The following is a 19,737-nucleotide window of genomic DNA, read 5'->3' on the forward strand; positions in this document are numbered from 1 at the left end:
AATATTACTTAACCAATAAAATAATCTAATGTTTAAATATTACTCCTTATTCCATCACTGGTAATTTCATACTACATGTGTGTGCGTATCCAAAATTGAAAATGAGACCCTTATTTTAATTATACTTGGATTATCATATTGTGATGCAAGAATCATTAGCCAAATCCAACAAAATTGGAAATTTGGCCACGTCCGATTGAAAATTGTTGATTAGTCATGTCATACTGTGCTAATTAGTCAACGAAATTATTTAGTGAAAGTCGAAATTATTATTCTTCCATACTACTCGGTATTAATATAATTTTAAAGACGATTATATTCATTTAATCATAAAAAAAATAATACTTTTAAAGACGATTATTAAATGACTTATTAAAGTAATAATGTTCGTGTTCAATCATAGTTTTATAAATTAGTTTTGACATTGGAATTAAAAATAAATCTACAGAAGATAAGAGATCCAATAAATTCGATTTCTAACAAATTTGTCTTTTGTATAACATATGTAGGTGATTTATTGGTTTTGTGAAGTGGAAGATAGGGTTTTGATCTATGCAAACTCATTTTTAATACAAAAATACAGAACAAAGCATATGTAGGTCATCGTAAGCTTATCTTTACGTAATTATTATAAGGATGACATAAAAGGATCTTAATATGACCTCAACCCCAAAGTTTATAATATGACCTAAAACTGCTTTATAATGACCTTCCGTGTTTTTCTTTAATTATTGACCATTAGATTGTCAAATTTCATGGTCATGATTTGGTCTGGATTTTGTATTGGATCAATTTTGATAATTTGTATTTATCATTTTCCGTGGAAGATATGTTGGACAACAATTGAATTCAGTTAAGATAAAAAATAGATAAAGACGCTACAAAATATCAATAATTGTTTTCGTCACGCTCAATTTTATCGCCGTAGCCCGCAACAAATATGAAGTCTAAACCCATATTTTAAGGAAAATATGTATAAATATTAAATATAGTACGCACTACTTTCTTCCTTCTCTATAATTTATTACACGCTTATTTTAAGCATGAATATTTCGAAAAAATTATAAAATATGAAATGATCTAAAAGGTAAATCGCTAGAGAATCAGAAAGTGATTCATATCGAAATTCTAAAGCTCAACAAATAAACAATAAAATTTGTATTTATTTTTAATCATCTCATTGTGATTTTTTATGATCATGAATTAAACAATGTGTACTATTTATAAAAAAACAACATTATTTGATTAAAAAATATGAATAATGTATTATTTGTAAATGATTATGTTTTTCACTATCTGATGGTTGAGAATAAATCCACAAATGAAAAAACCAACTATTTTCATTATGTTTTTCTAGGGATTCAAATGTATCGACAGTCACTCGAACTAATTACTTGGGTTTTGCTTCTATAAGAATGGAAATTTTTTTAGATGCCCAAATTGGTCGAACACCTAGTCCTTCTTGTCCTTGAGTATTGGGATTGAGATTTGAGATGGGAGATAAATTTAGGGAAGATTGATTAAATTGTTGATATTTTGTTCGATTTTATACCTAATACCTCAACTCAAGATTATGTTTATTTGTCTCTAATTCGAATTGGCTTCAAAAAAGGAAAGAAAATAGCAAAAGAAAATTCTGATTTCATCAATTACTGCAATTAAAACAGATGATAAAAGGACATATAGCATACATGAAAAAGCTTTTGGGCATGAACCTCAAATAAGAATATGCTTGAGATATATATAAAAAACAAAGCAAAAATATGTCGAATCCCCAAAAATTTCAATAGGCTGCTCCCATATAAATTTGTACAGCTGATTTAAGCATTGCACATGCGCAAAGGACTACATGAGGAAATATTTAGACAATTCTCACCAAAATAAAGAAATAGGCTTACATGCTCTCTGAATTTAAACAAGACCTGCTTGATTGGAATGCATGAAATGCTTCCCCATCAACTGGGTAATTTTGGTTAACATCAATAGCTGCTGCAATTTTACCTGGTTTTTGTAACTACTCATCCATCATCTGTACACCTCAGCAGTCCATTTTCTGGAACATTAATTTAGAAGCTCGGTAGCATGTTGTTGGAGCTTGTTCTTCAAGGCTTGTGCATCTTGAAGCCAAAAACTCTAGGGACATAGTTCTGAGTTGGCTTCTGAGGCTTGAGGTGTCCGTATGTCATCAAGAACAGGTTGGGGAATGTGGTTCCGAAATATGCCCCATCGATATCTGTTGATGTCAAGGAAATCAATCCAAAATACAATTAACTTTTAAAGAGAGGTAATAACAAGTCTTTTAATGATCGCAACCCAAGGTTTTACTGGTGTATAACTTAACTAATTGCCTTTGAGTACCCTTATCAATGATATGCGTATGGTGGTTTATCATAAAAACCGCCACAAAAGTTATGGCGGTCTGCATGACAATCAATAAATAAATACTAGTATAGGAGTATAAAAAAAGAAATATAAAATGCAAAAATTTAGAAAATGATGATAACATAGTATCTCAAATCTTAGAACAACTATAAAAATATGAAGTCAAAACTACAACATAATATGTCTAATAATTGAAGTTTTAGCACAATAATTAAAATGTAAAGTCATGTCAGTGGCATTTACCCATAAAACCGCAGATTTTTTTTATAATATTGGCCCCTAGTAGTTTAGAAAACACATCACAAGATTCACAACATGGAAATCAAATATAAACTCCCTCCATAATATGAGAATGTTGGCAATGTGCTGAATTACCTTTCAGTTAAATGTTTAAGTTATTCTTCTTGGGTGGGGTCTCATTTCTCGTTTAAAAGAACTCCATAGGGGCATTCCAAACCCGATCAAAATTCTCTAGCAATCATTAAACATAGTAAAAATGTTTAATTTAAAGCTAGACCAAGAGCAAGCTTATTTATTTCCAAAGTATGTAGCACCCATAGGACAATTACCATCAGGAGAGAGGGAAATATAGGAAGCGCTGGTTATAAAATAAGAAGTGAAATGGGTGGTAGTAGTTCCTGATACTAAGCTTATCTGTAACACTTAACCCCTAATGAACAACTCTTTGAACTTATATGAGAAGTTAGAATGCACAATGAGCAGGCTCATATGCAAATGAGCCAGAGAATTGTGTCCAAAAAATAAAATACAAGTGAATAAAAGTACAAGGTAAAGATATTGCCTTGGTATTTAGATCGAGGGTAGTAAATGTCATCGCATTTTGGACAGTAAATCTTCACAGTACTTGAGCGTGGGATGTCTGATTGTCCAACTGGAAGGCATGACTGTCCACAGCAGTAGACTCTAGGGCATCTTCCAAACTCATAGTTTTTATACTTCTCTAACTGTAATAAGTTCCAGCTAAAATGAGTCAAATGGCATAACTAAATAAAGAGAGAGGTGACCAACACACATGATAAAGCTCATGATGTTACCATAGCAGCCATTCCCTTGCTTGTCAAGATGTAACGGACATGAATAAGGCCATACAGCATTTCTGCAGCTGATTCAACTAATTCATTCTGTTCCTCGGTATACATATCACCTACATATCCCATCATGGAGAAAACGTTATTAGAAGAGGAGATCCAGCCCAAAACAGAGAAAAAATGAAAAGTGTGCAATAGTGCTAGGCAGAATAAGCAAAAAACAAAGAAAGTAAATTAGGCAGAGCAACAAAAACATCTAAAAGGTTAAATATAATCTGCCACTAGGCCCCAAACTACCACCCAAATAGGACCTATGTGGACATGAAAGTTCAAGAGCATTTTATCCTTATTCTCTCTCAATTCATTAACAAAGTAGACATAACACATACTGGCACGTTTCGGAACACAAAAGCAAAAATATCCAGTTCTAATTTATTCAAACACTTTTTAATGTAAATTTCCGGAACCTTTTACATTTAGTTTATAATCTGAAAAGATAAAAACATTCTAGCATCACAGAATCCAAGCCAGGTTCAAAAGTAAGAATATGTCATAAACAAAAACCTATGAAGCACATACCCAATTCTTGAAAGAGCATAAACTCCACTAACAGCTACTAATAGATGATAAGAAGCTCACCATGAGATGATTCTACATCCAGTATTAGATCAAGTGCATACTCATAATACGGGACTTGATTGCTCAATCCACATAGATTGAAATCATCCTGAATATATTCATCGTCAACTTCACAAAAAAACTCATTTCCACGCAAGTTGCAAAACCATGAAACCCAAGATGTATCATCTCCGTCAGAACCACTGACATCAGACTCTTCACTGTCTGTTTCAGATTCCTCTGCAAAATGAAATATTTCAATCTTATGTTTCTATATAACCAATGAATGCATGCAAATGTTATCAGGAAAGAAAAATAGACACATGTGCACAAATGCACACACATATACTAATATGTGCCACTAAAAGCACATAAACAAAGAATAGAAAATCATACATGCCCAAGGTGCCCGACAGTATCAATTCAGTTCAAGGAGTAGAGTGGGCTGTTCTTTACATAATGCGATGGAATGGAAGAGTGGTTTCTTTCACATATCTCAAAGGAATAGTTCAAGTGACATAATGATGAAGTTAACATTCAATTAAAGCACATAGCACAAAATTTTTGTGTGGTTCATCAAATAGATACTGGTAGTCTGGTACAACTTTTTCTTCCAAATTGTTGCTCTATTGATCATGATCACCATCTTTCTAACAATATAAAAGAATCATCCCTCTTTCCGTATTGAGCTTCAACAAGTCCCTTTTTCAACATTGTGAGCAACATATGAACATGAGCATATTTTCACACAAACATGTATTTCTTTTTCTTATATTTAACATTTAGTCAATTCCCTTCATATATGAAATAACCAAGCTACACAGATCAAATGCTGAAGCTTTTCCGCATTGGCTCTTCGTACGGGCGAACTTTAGCGCCTCAAACAACTGAAATGGGTTAATCAGAGTTTTTCCCTATCAATGCAAAGCTCTATGATTTCCATAACTACTAAAATTAACCCCACTGCCATTCAATCATTACAAACAATAAGCAAAAGTGCACCAAAATATTTCTAGTACTTACATGATAATGAAACACTGAACACAAACCGAATGCCCAAAGTTGCCCAATTTCACGATCATACATAAACCAAAACTCGAAACAAGTAAAGATGAAATTTTTTTTTTAAAAAAAAAGTTACCCTCGGAGAGCTTGGTTTTGCTGGCGGTGAGGGCGGTTGAAGAACGGATGTCCCTGAGATCAACATGCTTGCCGGCGGCGGCGGAGGTGGAGGGCATCGCTAGGGCGGAACCCTTGTTTCTTGATTTGGAAGGCGACGATTTCTCCAAATGTTTATCCAGCGCATCGTTGATTCGCTTCCGATCCAACACCTCTCCGGCCTTGGATGAGCCACCTGCCCCTCGATCTCTGTACATGTTCATATCAAAACTGGAAAAATCGAATCCCCAAAACCATCAACTTTTCAAACCGTAGGTATTGTGAGTCTGAGCAATTGAAAAATAGGCGAAAAATAGATTTGTACAGTTGCGCGTGTGGGGAATCGAATCGAGACGGTGAGAACTAGGGTTCCATTCAAAAAAAAAAAAAGAGAGAAAATGTGCTATGAGCGTAAGCTGCTATCTATAATTTCTCTTCATTTTAACTGCTTTTCTAATCCACATACTCCAACTTTAAATTTCTTATTCTTGTTGCTCAGTTTTTCACGAGTTGTTTTTAATGAATTTTAATTTTTTTTTCTTTCTAAACTCCGAAAATTTATCACTTATTTCTATTTTCTCTAAAAATTTATTAACTTTAGCTTTTGTTATTATTTTTTATAATGAATCTCACACTCCATTAATTCATTCTCACTCACATTTTATTATAAAATTAATATATAAAAGTAAGACACATATACCATTTTTTCAATCAATTTTCTATATATTTCTTCAAATTTGTGTCGAATCAAATAATAACAAATTGTTAAGGAAGAAAAGAGTATTTTTTTTTTCTCATTGTAAATAGACCGACCTACATGGAAGATAGAAAAAAGTATCATCCTATAAACACATTATGGAAATAAGTAATTAAGTGAATTAAAAAAATACAATGATTACCATTAACTATTAGAGAATAAAAATTGAAGTTTAAAACAATTACAATTTGCACTATAATAATTTTTACATTTTTAATATAAATATAGATAAAATCATGTGTTGTGAAGAAAAATGAAAAAATACATGGAGAAAGTCATAAAGATCGAAGAGTCGAATTAGAGCTATATAAAAAGTATTACTCCCTTTCTGTCTTATTTAAATGAAAACTTTTCCTTTTTTAGTTTTTTTGTTTGAATCAATAAGTTGAAATATGACGAGAGTTAAGAATTTTAATTACTGTATGTATTGAATGAATAAAAATGATATTAAAATTTATGAGTTACTCCCTCCGTCCCGGATAATTCGGGTTACTTTGACCGGGCGCGGGTTTTAAGAATTGTAATGAAAAGTGGGTTGAAAAAGTTAGTAGAATGTGAGTCCTACCTTTATATATTAGTTTTATAATAAAATGTGAATAAAAATGAGTTAATGGAATATGAGGTCCACTACCAAAAATGGTAAAAGTGAAATGAGACAAATTATGTGGGACAGACCGAAATGTAAAACTGGGACGAATTATCTGGGACGGAGGGAGTATATGATTAGAATGTAATGAAACTTAACTGTTAAAATAATTAGAATAATTTTAATTAGAATTTTGGCTGTTGTTTTAACTTTTAACGTAAAAAAAAAAAGCTAAACTAATTAGAATAATTAATGATAAGTAATGCGGGTTAATGTAGTAATTAAATATGAGAAGTATAAAACGAGTTAGATTGAGTAAGAAATTTAAATTATGCCTGTACAGAAAATTAAAGAGAAGGGGTCAGTCCTCCGTCTTAATTAAGTTGAGTCGTACTATTTTTTTATCCATTGTCCCGATTAAATTGAGTTGTATTCATTTTTGAGATGTTTCTATTTAGTTGATTCATTTCATTTTTTTGACAAAAATTACATCTAATCTAATCGTTCTTACTTTATTCAATCGTTAAGCTACATTGGAATTAGAGTACCACGATACCCCTAAACTTTATCCTACTAATATATTTGGATCTATTCATTACAAGTAGTGTTGTGGTGCAATGGTAAATCACGCCATTTGCGTTTGTAGATGGCCGTATTTGATTCCTTTCCGCCATTGTTTTACATCACTTAAATAATTTTTTCTACGATATTGTTGTTAATTGACAACATGTGTATTCTTCTATTAAATTTAATCCAAGATTTACTGAAGGTCTCATTTTTTTCAATTAAATTGAAGATTGATTAAATATTCAATTGATTCTTATACTTTGATTATCACAAAATTATAAGGCTAGTTTTGAATATAAGGCAAGTTTCGAATATAAGGCAAGTTAAATGTAGAACTGTCCAATTTAAAAACAAGCAAACAACATTTCCTGATTATGATTATGAAAATTAAATGACATGACCTACGTAATTCTATCATAATTTATAAAGTAGATTTTAACACTACGATATAGTCTATACGCCATCTATAAGATGACAATCATAATAATGTTAATAATAGTAGTATCAATAATATTAATTGTTGGTATTATACTATATCACACTTTATCATTGGAAATTATATTACAGAGAATTTGGGTTTTTGGGTGAAAATACTGAGAAAGCGCTATGCAATTTACCGAAAACCTAAAAGGTAATTTCATCCATAAATCCTAAAATTAGCTAAAGTAGATGTTTAATTATTTATTTTGGTTTATATATATTGACCAGTTAGCATTGTGCCTCTTATAAAAATACGTAAAATTTTCTGAATCCATGACTTAAATAAAATCCTGGGACCATGACTTAATTGGATCACAGATAAATTAAAGTCCCCAATTTATTGATTGATGAACTATGATTGATTAAAATCGTAAGTAGTTCAATTCATTGGATGAAGATGAATTGAATACCTTGTTGAGGCTTATTCAATTGAATATATGATCAATTAAAATCCCAAATTGTTCAACTTTAAATCGAATTTATGATAAACTGAATAATCAATCATTAAATTTAATCCAAGATTAATTGAAGGTCTCATATATTCAGTTAAATTGAAGATGAACTAAATATTCAATTGATTAGTATAATTTGATTATCCTAAAATTATTCAATTGATCAAAGATTAACTGAACTTGAAATACATCGAGTAAAATGTACATACTCAACCTTATTTTCATAACCCGGTTGATTTTGACAACATAAAATCAAATTGTCTACTACTAGTATCGAATTCCTAAATCCATGACTGTGATACAGGACTTTTTCTTTAGGGATGAAAATTTTCAAATTGTGGACTATTTCTATAAATGTATACATTAATCCTAACAATTTTTGTAGTGTAATAAATTTTGATTAATTTGTGCTGAAATTATGACGATGGATGAAAGACAAACACTTGGGTGCTCACTACCATTCTCCTCTTCTCCATCCATGCCCCTCCATGGCGCTCCTCCTTCTCCCCCTCCGACCCATTCCCATAACCGATGTCGCCGCCTTATCCCTCCCCCTTCTTCAATCTTCGCCACCCTCTCCCGCCATCGCCACTGCCTCCCTCTTCCCTAGTCCTTCACCGCTCTCAATCACAACAAGAAGAGGAAGAAAATGTTGAAGGAGCCCAAGAATTCCAAGAATTCGTCACCCGCCATTTGGACACGCTCCAACAAAGCATAAATGTCATGTTTCAACGATGGGAGACAAGGTGGAATCAACACATCGCAATTAGCGAGCAACAACAAGATTGGCATCAAACGTATACTCACCTGCATTACCACCAAGTAAATCGCCAAAATTGGGAAGATCAACAGATGTGGCGCCAAGTGGAGCACCAATTTTGGGAGAAACAAAGTCTCCACAGTAATGAGCTAAGTCATCTGATAGCCCACACGCATCAGGAGCAAAGGGATGCACAAATCACCATCACTACTGACATGGCATACATGATGAAGATGATGCCAAAAGATTAATAGAGTTTCAATGCGTCAAGCGCTTGTTGGGAGGCAACCCAACCAAAGTACCTTTATTACTACTTTCTTAGAGTTATGTTCGAAGCTTTATCATCATCGATCTATATTTCAAACCTGTCCCAGTTCGAATAGGACGAATTAAATTCTGACCATATATATACTCCATTTAAGACCAATCTTCAATAAACATTATTTATTCAGTTTTACAACATATTAGGAAGTTCAAGGAAATGAAAGGAAGACAGAAGAACTCAAGATCAAGTCGATGGGTTTTGTCTAGTATTTTCTTTATGTTATTGTTTTTAACTAACTAAACTGTAGAATTTTAAGATTTGGTAATAGCTACACTATATTTCAATTTATCAACACATGGGTTTTATTTTAGATAGTAATGTGAGATAATGCATTTGATGGGAAATAGACACAAACAATCACAAATATAAAAGAGATGAACAAAACGAACTGTTGTCGAGTTTGATACGATCTGTATCTACGTCATAGATTAAATGCAAGGCCCCAACTGGACTCTTGTAACTTTGATCTATTCCAGACTCCATTTTGACTCATTTGAGAATTGTTTTCATTGAGGCTCTGCCTACCTTATTATGGTTGTGGTCAATTTGCTCATTTTATTGCCTTGCAAAGCAGGTAGCTTAACACCATTTTATGCTTATATGGGATGCCACAAAAAAGTTACAAGATCGATTTTCATAAGTAATTATTGGATAGAGTTGTTTGCATTACAAATGGACGGTCAATGAGTCAATCATAGGTGATGAATAGATGTTTGCAATGCTATTTGAGCTTTGAGGTGTGCAGTGAGTGAGGTTTTCCATTCTTGGTTACAATGGCTTTCTTTAGCGTAGTATTGGTACAACACAACTTACCACTCGAACTACTGTTGATACCAATGTCGAGGTTGTGGACATTTTCTAGAGGGATACAGAGAGCCCTAAATTGTGTTACTCAAAGCCAATCGGTGGCTGGGCTCTCCTCAAACTCCAAAATTATCGGCAGACTTGAATGCAAGGGAGACACAAAACAAAACACTTTGCTCCTTTCCAAGTTATTGACTGCATTAGAAGGAACAATTCTCCAGAGAGTAGTAAATACATCAGCTTTCTTTCCATTAAACCAATTTATAACAGAGTAGTTAATATTTGATTTGTTTATTGTCTATAAATAACATTGAGTTTATGTGATTTTAGATTATTGGGCTGTTTTTTAATAAAAGACATAGAATTATCCAATTTAAAAACATGCCAGCCATCTACAATACCTAATTATGATTAGGAAAATATAATCTACATAATTTGTTAATTAGATTATGACACTAAATACTAGTAATCTATAGTCTATAAGATGATAACAATAATGTTAATAATCCTATTAGTTATTGTTATTGAATTATAGTGTCACATTTTATTATTGGAAATTACATACCAGAGAAATTTGGATATTTGGTGAAAATATTCAGAAAATGCTAGGCAATTTTATCAAAAATTCAAAGGCAATTTTTTCCCTAAAATTAACATTGCAATTAAGTAAAATTTTTAATACGGAGTAATTGAATTTTGGTCTATATTGACCATCTGGCACCCTCCCTCATTTCTCAGAATTCTTAGGCTAAATGAAATGAAAACAGTAAACTAATGGGCCTTTACGTGGCCCATGTGAATTTTTATTCTTTGATTCACCAATCTCTCTTTTACCAAATTTCCATTAATTGATCATTATGGATTTAAATACTAGTGACTACAGTATAATCTTGTCACATGCATTCAACGCAATTTCAAATAAAACAAACCATACGGAAATGAAATACTCACAAGAATAATTTAAGAGTTCTTACATATATATAAAATAATAATAATATTGACTACATGACTTTTTCCTCCAACTAGACTCCTCATATCCATAAAATAAAATAACAGACATACAACTTATTGCATCTATGATAACTTATTGATATAGGCTTCTAGTGTATACAATAAGATAAAAGATACAACTTATTTGCATCTATGATTATTTATCGATATAGACTTCTAGTGTTTATAAAATACGATAACGCATATACGTATATATATAGAGTTGTGATCAATGTCGAACTCTTCTTAAAGACCGAACTAGAGACCAAATCTAGGCCATTAGATCTAGCTTTTTGATGAGATGTGCTGCTATGTAAAATTTTTTCGCTCTTCATTACAAGCCAATTTTACTTCATTGTATAGGTTTATTACTTCATTCTGTACGTAATACCTTGAAACTACAACATGTTTTTACTTGCTTCAAGTAGGCTTTGAAATGATTCAACATATGCTTCATTCGAATTCATTGACATGAGCTTTTACTTTATTCACATTAAAAAATACAATTTATTCAGGTGGGTTTATTACTTCATTCAGAAACGTTATTACTTCATTGGATAAGGTTTTTACTTCATTCCAGTAGGACTTCAAATGCTTCTACACATACTTCATTCAAATAATTTATTATATTATTTCATGTGTTTATTACACCATATCAGCGTCGTAGCGGTGGTGATAGATATTGTAGAGAGAAAGAATGGAATGCGACGGCGAAACTGCATTTACGTACTGTAATGAAGTAATAATCCTATTGGAATGAAGTAAAAACCTACTGGAATGAAGTAATATATTCTGGAATGAAGTTAAATCTTCGTAACGTGTTACTATGACTTATTTACCTTCGGATGAATTAAAATAGACTGGTGATGAAGGCGAAAATAATTTATAAATTTGTGAATATCATCCATAAAAAACTAGATCTAGAAGCCCTAATTTTGTATGGTTCGGTAGTTCGGTCTTTAAAAGTGGGTTTGTGGATAATGAGACTCTATATATATATATATATATATATAGGGTTGTATTTAGATTAATATATAAAAAGATGTTAAAATGTAAAACTAATTACATCCCTTGATTAAGTGTGATCTAATGGTTAATATATGATCCACTTGGAATTAATTTTAATCATTAAAAAATCGAAAAGGGTAAGGTTGTAACACGCAAAAATCATCAGTTATTTTAATTCCATGAATCACGTTCTTTTAATCTGATGAGATTTTTTTTCCATGCTTATCAAACTCCTCCGTGAAAAATATTGTAATCGTCTCTTTTGAAGAACTGCTGTATTATTTCTGCTTCCAACAACGCTAATATTCCTCGCCTTCGTTAGTAGCATCTGGGTTTATCTAAGATGGAAGAAGGTAACTTTTTCTGTTTCGAACAACGCTGATATTGCGTTGGTTTTCATAAATTTTTTGTGGTTTTTTTTCTTTGATTTCATAAAACGTATGTATGATTAATAGATTCTACTAATTTGTTTTTGTTTGATTACACTTTGTCTTTTTTTCCATTCTTATTTGTTTTATATTTGTATCATCACGTTGCTGCATAATGTGAAACTGAGTACAGGGAGATGAATCCATCTCCTTAGGGTTTAGACTATTATGGGGCTAGGGTGTAGTAACCTCTTATTTGCGGAAACTAACTTCAATAAAGAGATGAATCCATTCTCCTAGGGTTTTCCAATCCATTGGGCTAGGTTCTAGTATAAGAACTTTGTGCTTAATCTATGATTTCTATTGCTTCAAAAAGCAGGTAATGTACTGATACGGAATGATTATGTACGCAACTTAGACGTTAATGTATTCCATGTTTAGTTATAATCAAAAATAATTTTTTTAATGTCATGCATCAATTCTTCGTCCATAAATTGAATTGGATCCATTCCCTTTGGGTTTAGAAATCCATAGGGCTAGGGTTGTAGCATTGAATGATGAATTAAAACTTCACAAACGGTACTGGGATAAATTAGTTTTTGCTTCGCCAACATTATTCACTATTTTTTTATTTTGTTCCATCTATCAGTTGATGTAGAATAACGCAGTTGTAATGTATCAATTTAACTACTGCAATGTAAAATCAGTGTGTACGTAATGTATTAAAATATAGACCAGATCGTCCAACTGTGCAGAATGTTATACAATTTTGTACGCTTATGGATGTATAATGTGTTGCGTTTAAGCTGACATATTCCTTTTTTTGATAACAGTTGTGGTTGTACCCGAATGCTCTAAAGAGTTGAAACCATTTGCCGGACAAAGGTTTAAATCACTTGATTTTGCTGTTGCTTTTTACGATGTGTATGCTCGCGCGGTTGGTTTTGATACCCGAAAGCAATGATTGAAGAAGGTGGACAATGTTGCTACATGGCATTACGTAGTATGCAGCAGGGCAGGGTTTAAGAAGTGTGATGACCTACATTGTGTCAGATTTTTTAGTTGGTGTTTTAGTTTTTCAACCAATTTGTTATTTACTTCTGCTTTCAATGTTGTGCAACAGATTTATATTGAGCAATCTCATTTCAGTACAGTAGTGTAAGATTTTGTTTACATCACTAATTATATTAATATTTTCGTTCATTATGTCATGCCTTGTGTACTGGGTTGCAAACAATATGTTCTGCATTATACGTTGCATTATATTATTAATTTTGTACATCATTTTAATGTAGCAGACACTGTGCATTATTGAATACCTTTTGTACATTATTATAAAAAAAAAAATACAACAAGTGATTTGTAGATTGCATTATTTACTTACTACCGTACATTATCCTGAATCCCTTAACTAATCTGGAAAAAACATCAATCTATAATTCAGATTAATAACATAGAGTCATTCATCAGAACAAAACGAATAAGTTTTCCACAAAAGCTCAAACATCCATCCATCCAAAACAATCCCATAAGTTAACTACAAAGACCAAATATCCTTCCAACAAAAACTATCCCATAAGTTTACTACTAAAACCAAAAGCAATTCAAGATTCACTGTTGTTAATTGTTCATAATAACACCCTATTCCAGACCATAGTTTTCAAACCAGTGGTCGAAGTTGAACTTCGTTGGCATTTCTTTCCAATGTTGGATTGCGTGGGTCTGGTTAGTTGAACGGCTACGGTTGTGATCACAAGTCAGCAGGGTACGCATGTACTTCACCCTCAACATTCTCAAGCTTCGTTGGCATTTCTTTCCAATGTTTGGCTTGCTCCTCAGCTGCTGACTGGATAGCCTGAGGCATTCCATGCTTTGATGAAGCTGGCATAGCTCCCCCAATGTCCTCAACTTGAAGATTTCGTGCTCTCTTGTTACCTATTCAAAAATAATGTTGTACAGTGGATTAAAAATGTAGGTTTAAAAACAAATAATGTACAAAAAAAACACATATGTTTAGGTTTTCATTCCCTAAAATTTTGTGTGTTATTCTTTTAGAAATGGGTATTAAGTATAAGATTTGTTTATAATAATGTATGTCTAGATGATGATAATGTACTAACATATGGTGTATGTATGCTGATATATGATGTACTACTTAACACATATGATGTAACTAAACAGAAGCTATAAATGTACTAAACCATACGCATGATGTAGCTTAAATCAATTATTCGACCTACACATACTTTAATGATTCATACATAATAATGCAAAACCTTTTCGAATGAATGAAACTTAATCTGGAAAATCCCAGAAAATTTATACTGTACTTATTTTAACACATGAAGAACAAATAAAAAAATATGATGTAGCAAACAAGAGGCAGCACAATAGCATCATTTAATGAATTAAATTTTAGTGATAATGTAGATTAAATGAATGCATAATGTATTACCTAAAAATAATGTACTGAATACTAAATAATCATGTACATCTACTGCACATAAATGAAGGTATATCTGGAGAGGCTCAAAAAATTTGTGTTGTACTGATATGTATCCATGATGCACAAATGAAAAAAATATGATGCATCACTTAAACATGCGGCAGAAAATCATATCTTCATGTACTAATTTACATACATGATGTAGGTTAAAAGAATGCACAATGTATCACCTAAATGTAATGTACTAATTCCTGCACAAAAATGTACAGCAACTTCCCAAAAAAAAATGGCAAAAAACAAGTATACATGAACAATGCACACCAAGATCCTAATATTGCAGCTTCAATTATAAACCATTGAATGTACTAATGTGTATACATGATGTAAGATAAAATTCTCCACAATTCGTACAAATAGATTAACAATGTAAAGTAAAACTAACAAGCCAAACAATCGTCTACCTGTGTGTTGGCTAGCAGGCCTCTTCGAAGCGGTTCTGTTGTTGACCATTTTTACCAAAGCTCTTCAACTGTTGTAAGTCGTCAAACAAACGAAGTTGAATTAACCATTAATCCCAATGCATTATACGAAACAAACAAAGGAGAAAGACATAGAATCGTATTAGGTTATTATTAATTGCAAAATCCAAATTAAGAAAGGAATGGAAAATTACACAATCAGCAACTGAAACCATAGAAAAACTCTCAACAACAAACACCCTCAACGATTCTCCATGTACCAAAAAATTACGAGCAGTTACGCACCGATTCGTCTTGGTGTGCCCCGTTTGATACGAAAAAATAGTAGTTTTTGTTGTTTTCAGAGTAATCGGTTTAAACCGTTCGTCTCTTGGTTATACGCTGGTCGTCGCCGGGTGTACGCCGTTCGTCTCCTGGGTGTAGGATTTGGGTTTGTGGTTTTTCCGGGGGGTAGATTTTAGGTTTCTGAGAGTAATGGGGGAGAGAGAGTGTGTGGAAGTTGAAGTAATGGGGGAAGAAAGTGGGATGAAAATGAATCAGGCTGAAAATTAAAACCCGTAAATTTCGTAGACATTGAACCGTCATTTCTCAAATACCCAAAATGCCCAATAATGTAAAATTACAGTAACATAATGTACCCGACACACATTGCATCACATCCATCAAATTACTAGATCTAAGGGATGAAATTAGTCCTATGTTTTATATAACTTATGGCATCTTGAAGCAGTCAGTCACCTTCCTCCATGCTCTCGCCTTCTTATGTTCCATTGGCATGCGGTGTTCTGCTTCAACTTTATAGATATGAACTTCAGCAGTGGCAGGTACGCAGCTTCTTCCTTTGCTCTGGCAAACATCTTATGTAGAACTCTATAATTCTCCACATCATTCACCACGTAAACAACTTCGAGTTCTACGTTGCCCTTCTTGATCGTGGACCACGAACATTTGAAGGCCTCGACATCACTCTTATCTAATATATATATTTCTTCGGTACTCACATAGTCTTTTATAAGCTTATCACTAGACCGGGTGAGCACAAGGGAACCATTAAGATATATACGTACAATAAAAGGCTTGGTGACCACTTTGAGAGCACAAATTTTTTGAAGGAGGTCCATTTTGATTGATTGATGTAAAGTGGGATTGATGTAAAATTATCAAGTGTGACCATGTATTTATATGGGGTTTGTAAGAATTCATCCCATGCCATGGAATTATTTGTTTACAATGTTGGTCCATAATTGTCAAAACCCGGGGCTTGCTCATTTTCCTACTATTAAAGATTTAATTCATGGAATCACCCCTGTTTTACAGTGTTGGTCCAGAATTGTATAAAACGTGTTAGTTTAAATGAAATAAACATAATTGATTTATAAGAGAAGATTTAAGGTATGGTTCATCACCAACAAATAACACCCCCCCCCCCCTCAATCCCTCGTTAATTTTTGTACGTATGTATATGCATCTACAGTATATGTTTAGAAACACACCACACACACACACGCTAATATCTTTCTCATTTCTATCAATGACACATACGCACGTAAACATGTGTGTTAATATGGATAAAAATAATAATATTAATTACAATGTTGGTCCATAAGTGTCCGAGTTTGAGTTAATTAGTTAAAATAAACTAAACACAATATATTAGCTAAGATTACAAGCAAAATATAATTTGTCCTCATAGGTTTGACTTTGGATTAAAATAAAAGATTTAATGGATCCAAATTCTCATTTTTGTATGTATATCCATCTATAGAAATACTCACTGGCACACTCATAAAAAAACAATCTTTCCCATTTCTATAGACGCTAAAGGGAGAGGGTTTTAATTTTGGACTCACGCATACAAAGGCCCATTTCAACAGTCCACTAAAGATCTAATAATTGGGCCTGCGAATGTAACACCCCAACTTTTGGGCATCTTTTAAGATCTTACTAAAAGGGACGCCGAATGGCTAGACAAATTTTTTTTTTACAGATAATCGTTAAGACGATCAAAGGAGAATTGGACATTTAAGATTGATCAAGAGTATTTTCAAATTTCGTTTAATACAAGAGAAGTTAAGCCCAAGATAAATAATGGATCAAGGACATGTTTCAGATTATACAAAATTTAGTGCATGAATTTATGAGTTTGAGAAAGAAAGATCATGACTATAATCACAAGACTATGAACAATGGGCCTAATCTTGTGAACCGCATCACGCCCTTTTTAAGCCCAATAAGTTGGCCCTATCCGATCAGCCCGTTGGGCCCGAGGCATCAAGCCCGTCTCGGACAGCAGCTTAGCAGCCCAAGTCCCCTCCCAACCTGCAAAGTAGAGATGAGACAGCCATGCTTTTCCGACAGCTTCAGTGTGTCCTACACATCAAACAAAATCGGTTAGGGACAGCCACTTAATGTTATGCAGTACTTACCAAAATGAGCTTGATATGCCTAAAGAAGGCTTGAAAAGGGGAGTCAACTCCTAGCTCAAAATAGTTGATCCCCACCTGCACAAAATCTGCTCCCAACAAACTTAGCAAGAAGCCAATAAAGCAGATTTACTCTCTGCACACACCCCTTGACCAAATCCCAACCAACTCCAGAAATTTAGTATATATATAGGTGCACAGAATCGTTTCCTTAGTTACACAAATCCTTCTCACCACCTTTAAACACCAAGAATTTCGAAGGAGCAAGGAGAGTGAGGGGAGTGGCAGTGAGCCTAGAAGTATCTCAACAAACAAGAGGAATCCACAAGCAAGGTAATCAAAATACTCCCCTCTGCATCATATTAGAACCTCATGCTCAAGAACTTAGAGCTTTAGGATTTCCACATCACACAATTTAGTACAAGAAATATCATAAGCTACTGCCTAAGGAGGATCAAAGCTTTAGCACCCCATAGTCAAGAACTTCTTTACCACAAGCTATTGCCAGAAATGAACTCAACATAATGAACTAGATAATGGGAGTTAGAAAGCTTAGCTTAGTGCGATCGAATGACAACGGAGCTCCGGAGAACTGGCTGTAGTGGTGGTGCTGCTGGAGCAGCTGCGCGAGGCAGCGGCGGCTGGCGTCGGCGCCGCCGAGTAAAGATCGCTGCCTTCCGGAGAGCTTGATGGAGAAAGAGCTCGACGGCGAGAGAAAAACTCGGCGGAGAGCTCGGCGCAGAGCAGCGGCGAACGGCGAGGTGGAGCCGTCGCGACGGAGGCGATGCCTCCTCTCCACCACTGATTCGCCGGGAAGGAAGAGCGCTCGCCGGAGGGCAGAGGAAGCGGGGGCGTGAGCCTCCGGTAAGTGTCGTGGCTGCCTCACGGAGGAGGCGGACGACAAGGGACGGCGGCGAGAGGAGCTGCCGCTCCCGTAGCGAAGTGAAGGACGGCGTGGGAGCCAGCGCTGACGGAACTCCGAAATTCCCATCGAGGCAGCGACGCCGGAGAGGTCGTGAGGAAGGGGATGGAGGCTCAGCTCCTCATTCTCAATTTAGGGATTTTTGAGATTTGGACTAAATTGGGGTAAATGTGCAAAATTGGGAGAAGAGGCGGAGCCGGCGACGCTCCGGCGACGCAGAGAAGCCCCGATTCGCCGGAGAGACGGCGATTTTGCCGATGGAGAGAGTAGAAAAAAAACCGCTGCTGCATGTTCTAAGTTGGAAATCGATTTGTGGGGGAAAGGAGACGGCGAGGAGGCACTGCGACTCCGGCGATGGAGCGCCGGCGATTCGAAGAGGCGACGCTGAATTCGCCGGAGAAAGGAGAGAGAAGGAGTTGGGGATTTCAGTGATTTTGGGGGAGGAGGACCGATGAAGTGAGTATAAGTGGGTTGCTCATATTGTTGATTTAATTGGGCTAGTTGTTTAATTGAGATTTGGGCCAGGGAGGATTTAATTTAGTTGAGGATTGGGGCAAGAATGGTGAGGGAAATTAAAATGGACCCAAACAAAATTGTAAGTGGGCTGCTCCTTTTAATTTGATTGGAATTTTGGGCCAGATTAAATTATTTATGATTGGGCTGAAATTTATGGAATTTATTTGGGAGCCCGGTTAAATGCGCAATTGTTTGCAAGTTTCGAAGACGAAAAATGTTGAAGGGTCTGCTGTTAAGGAAATATAAAGAAAGAGGGAGACGACGTTCTCAGGTCACAGAAATAATTAAACCTAATAAAGAAGTTCTATTAATTAAATTTTCCCGATTTAATTAATATGCAAGTTCTAGAATTTTCCAAGTAGTAAGCAAAGAATAAAAGAAATTAATTAGGGCATGCATTCCTATAAGTATGAGATTTTGTCTCGAGTCTAATTAGTATGTTGTTATGTTATGTTTTTCACAAAGGACTATCTCCGCAAGTTAAGATCAGAGCGAGAAATTCAAGTAAAGGAAATTAAGCGAACAAGGTGGGCTTTCCTATCCTACATATAATTGTGGGATATATGTTTAAAGTACAGTTTTTATGAAAAGTGCTATTGTGAAATGATATTACGTGAGCTTTGTATGATATGCTTTTTATTATTTAT

The 19,737-nt window shown here is 34.3% G+C and overlaps 1 protein-coding gene and 2 long non-coding RNA genes across 4 annotated transcripts; all 3 read right to left on the reverse strand.

Moving 5' to 3' along the window:
• Window positions 1-1,764: 1,764 nt before the first annotated feature.
• On the reverse strand, window positions 1,765-5,620 carry LOC125196037 (casein kinase II subunit beta-1-like). Of its 2 annotated transcripts, none has more exons than XM_048094388.1 (6): window positions 5,533-5,619; window positions 5,191-5,438; window positions 4,071-4,289; window positions 3,438-3,547; window positions 3,185-3,347; window positions 1,765-2,233 (listed from the first exon to the last, which is right to left on the reverse strand). In XM_048094388.1, exons 2-6 carry the CDS (start codon window positions 5,429-5,431, stop codon window positions 2,103-2,105), a joined length of 864 nt encoding a protein of 287 aa, XP_047950345.1. In that variant the 5' UTR covers window positions 5,432-5,438; window positions 5,533-5,619; the 3' UTR covers window positions 1,765-2,102. The 2 variants fall into 2 exon arrangements, 1 of the variants encoding a protein (XP_047950345.1); XR_007171823.1 differs by adding an exon at window positions 2,758-2,853 and having other exon boundaries at window positions 2,101-2,233; window positions 5,191-5,620.
• Window positions 5,621-13,766: 8,146 nt separating this feature from the next.
• Window positions 13,767-15,756, reverse strand: LOC125193398. Its single transcript, XR_007171575.1, has 3 exons — window positions 15,515-15,756; window positions 15,212-15,279; window positions 13,767-14,239 (listed from the first exon to the last, which is right to left on the reverse strand). It is a non-coding gene; the product is annotated as an uncharacterized LOC125193398 (long non-coding RNA).
• Window positions 15,757-17,257: 1,501 nt separating this feature from the next.
• Window positions 17,258-19,207, reverse strand: LOC125196058. The gene is made up of 2 exons (XR_007171824.1): window positions 17,731-19,207; window positions 17,258-17,599 (listed from the first exon to the last, which is right to left on the reverse strand). It is a non-coding gene; the product is annotated as an uncharacterized LOC125196058 (long non-coding RNA).
• Between the last annotated feature and the right edge of the window lie 530 nt (window positions 19,208-19,737).

The sequence above is a fragment of the Salvia hispanica genome, chromosome 6, assembly GCF_023119035.1.
Source record: "Salvia hispanica cultivar TCC Black 2014 chromosome 6, UniMelb_Shisp_WGS_1.0, whole genome shotgun sequence".
Taxonomy (NCBI): domain Eukaryota; kingdom Viridiplantae; phylum Streptophyta; class Magnoliopsida; order Lamiales; family Lamiaceae; genus Salvia; species Salvia hispanica.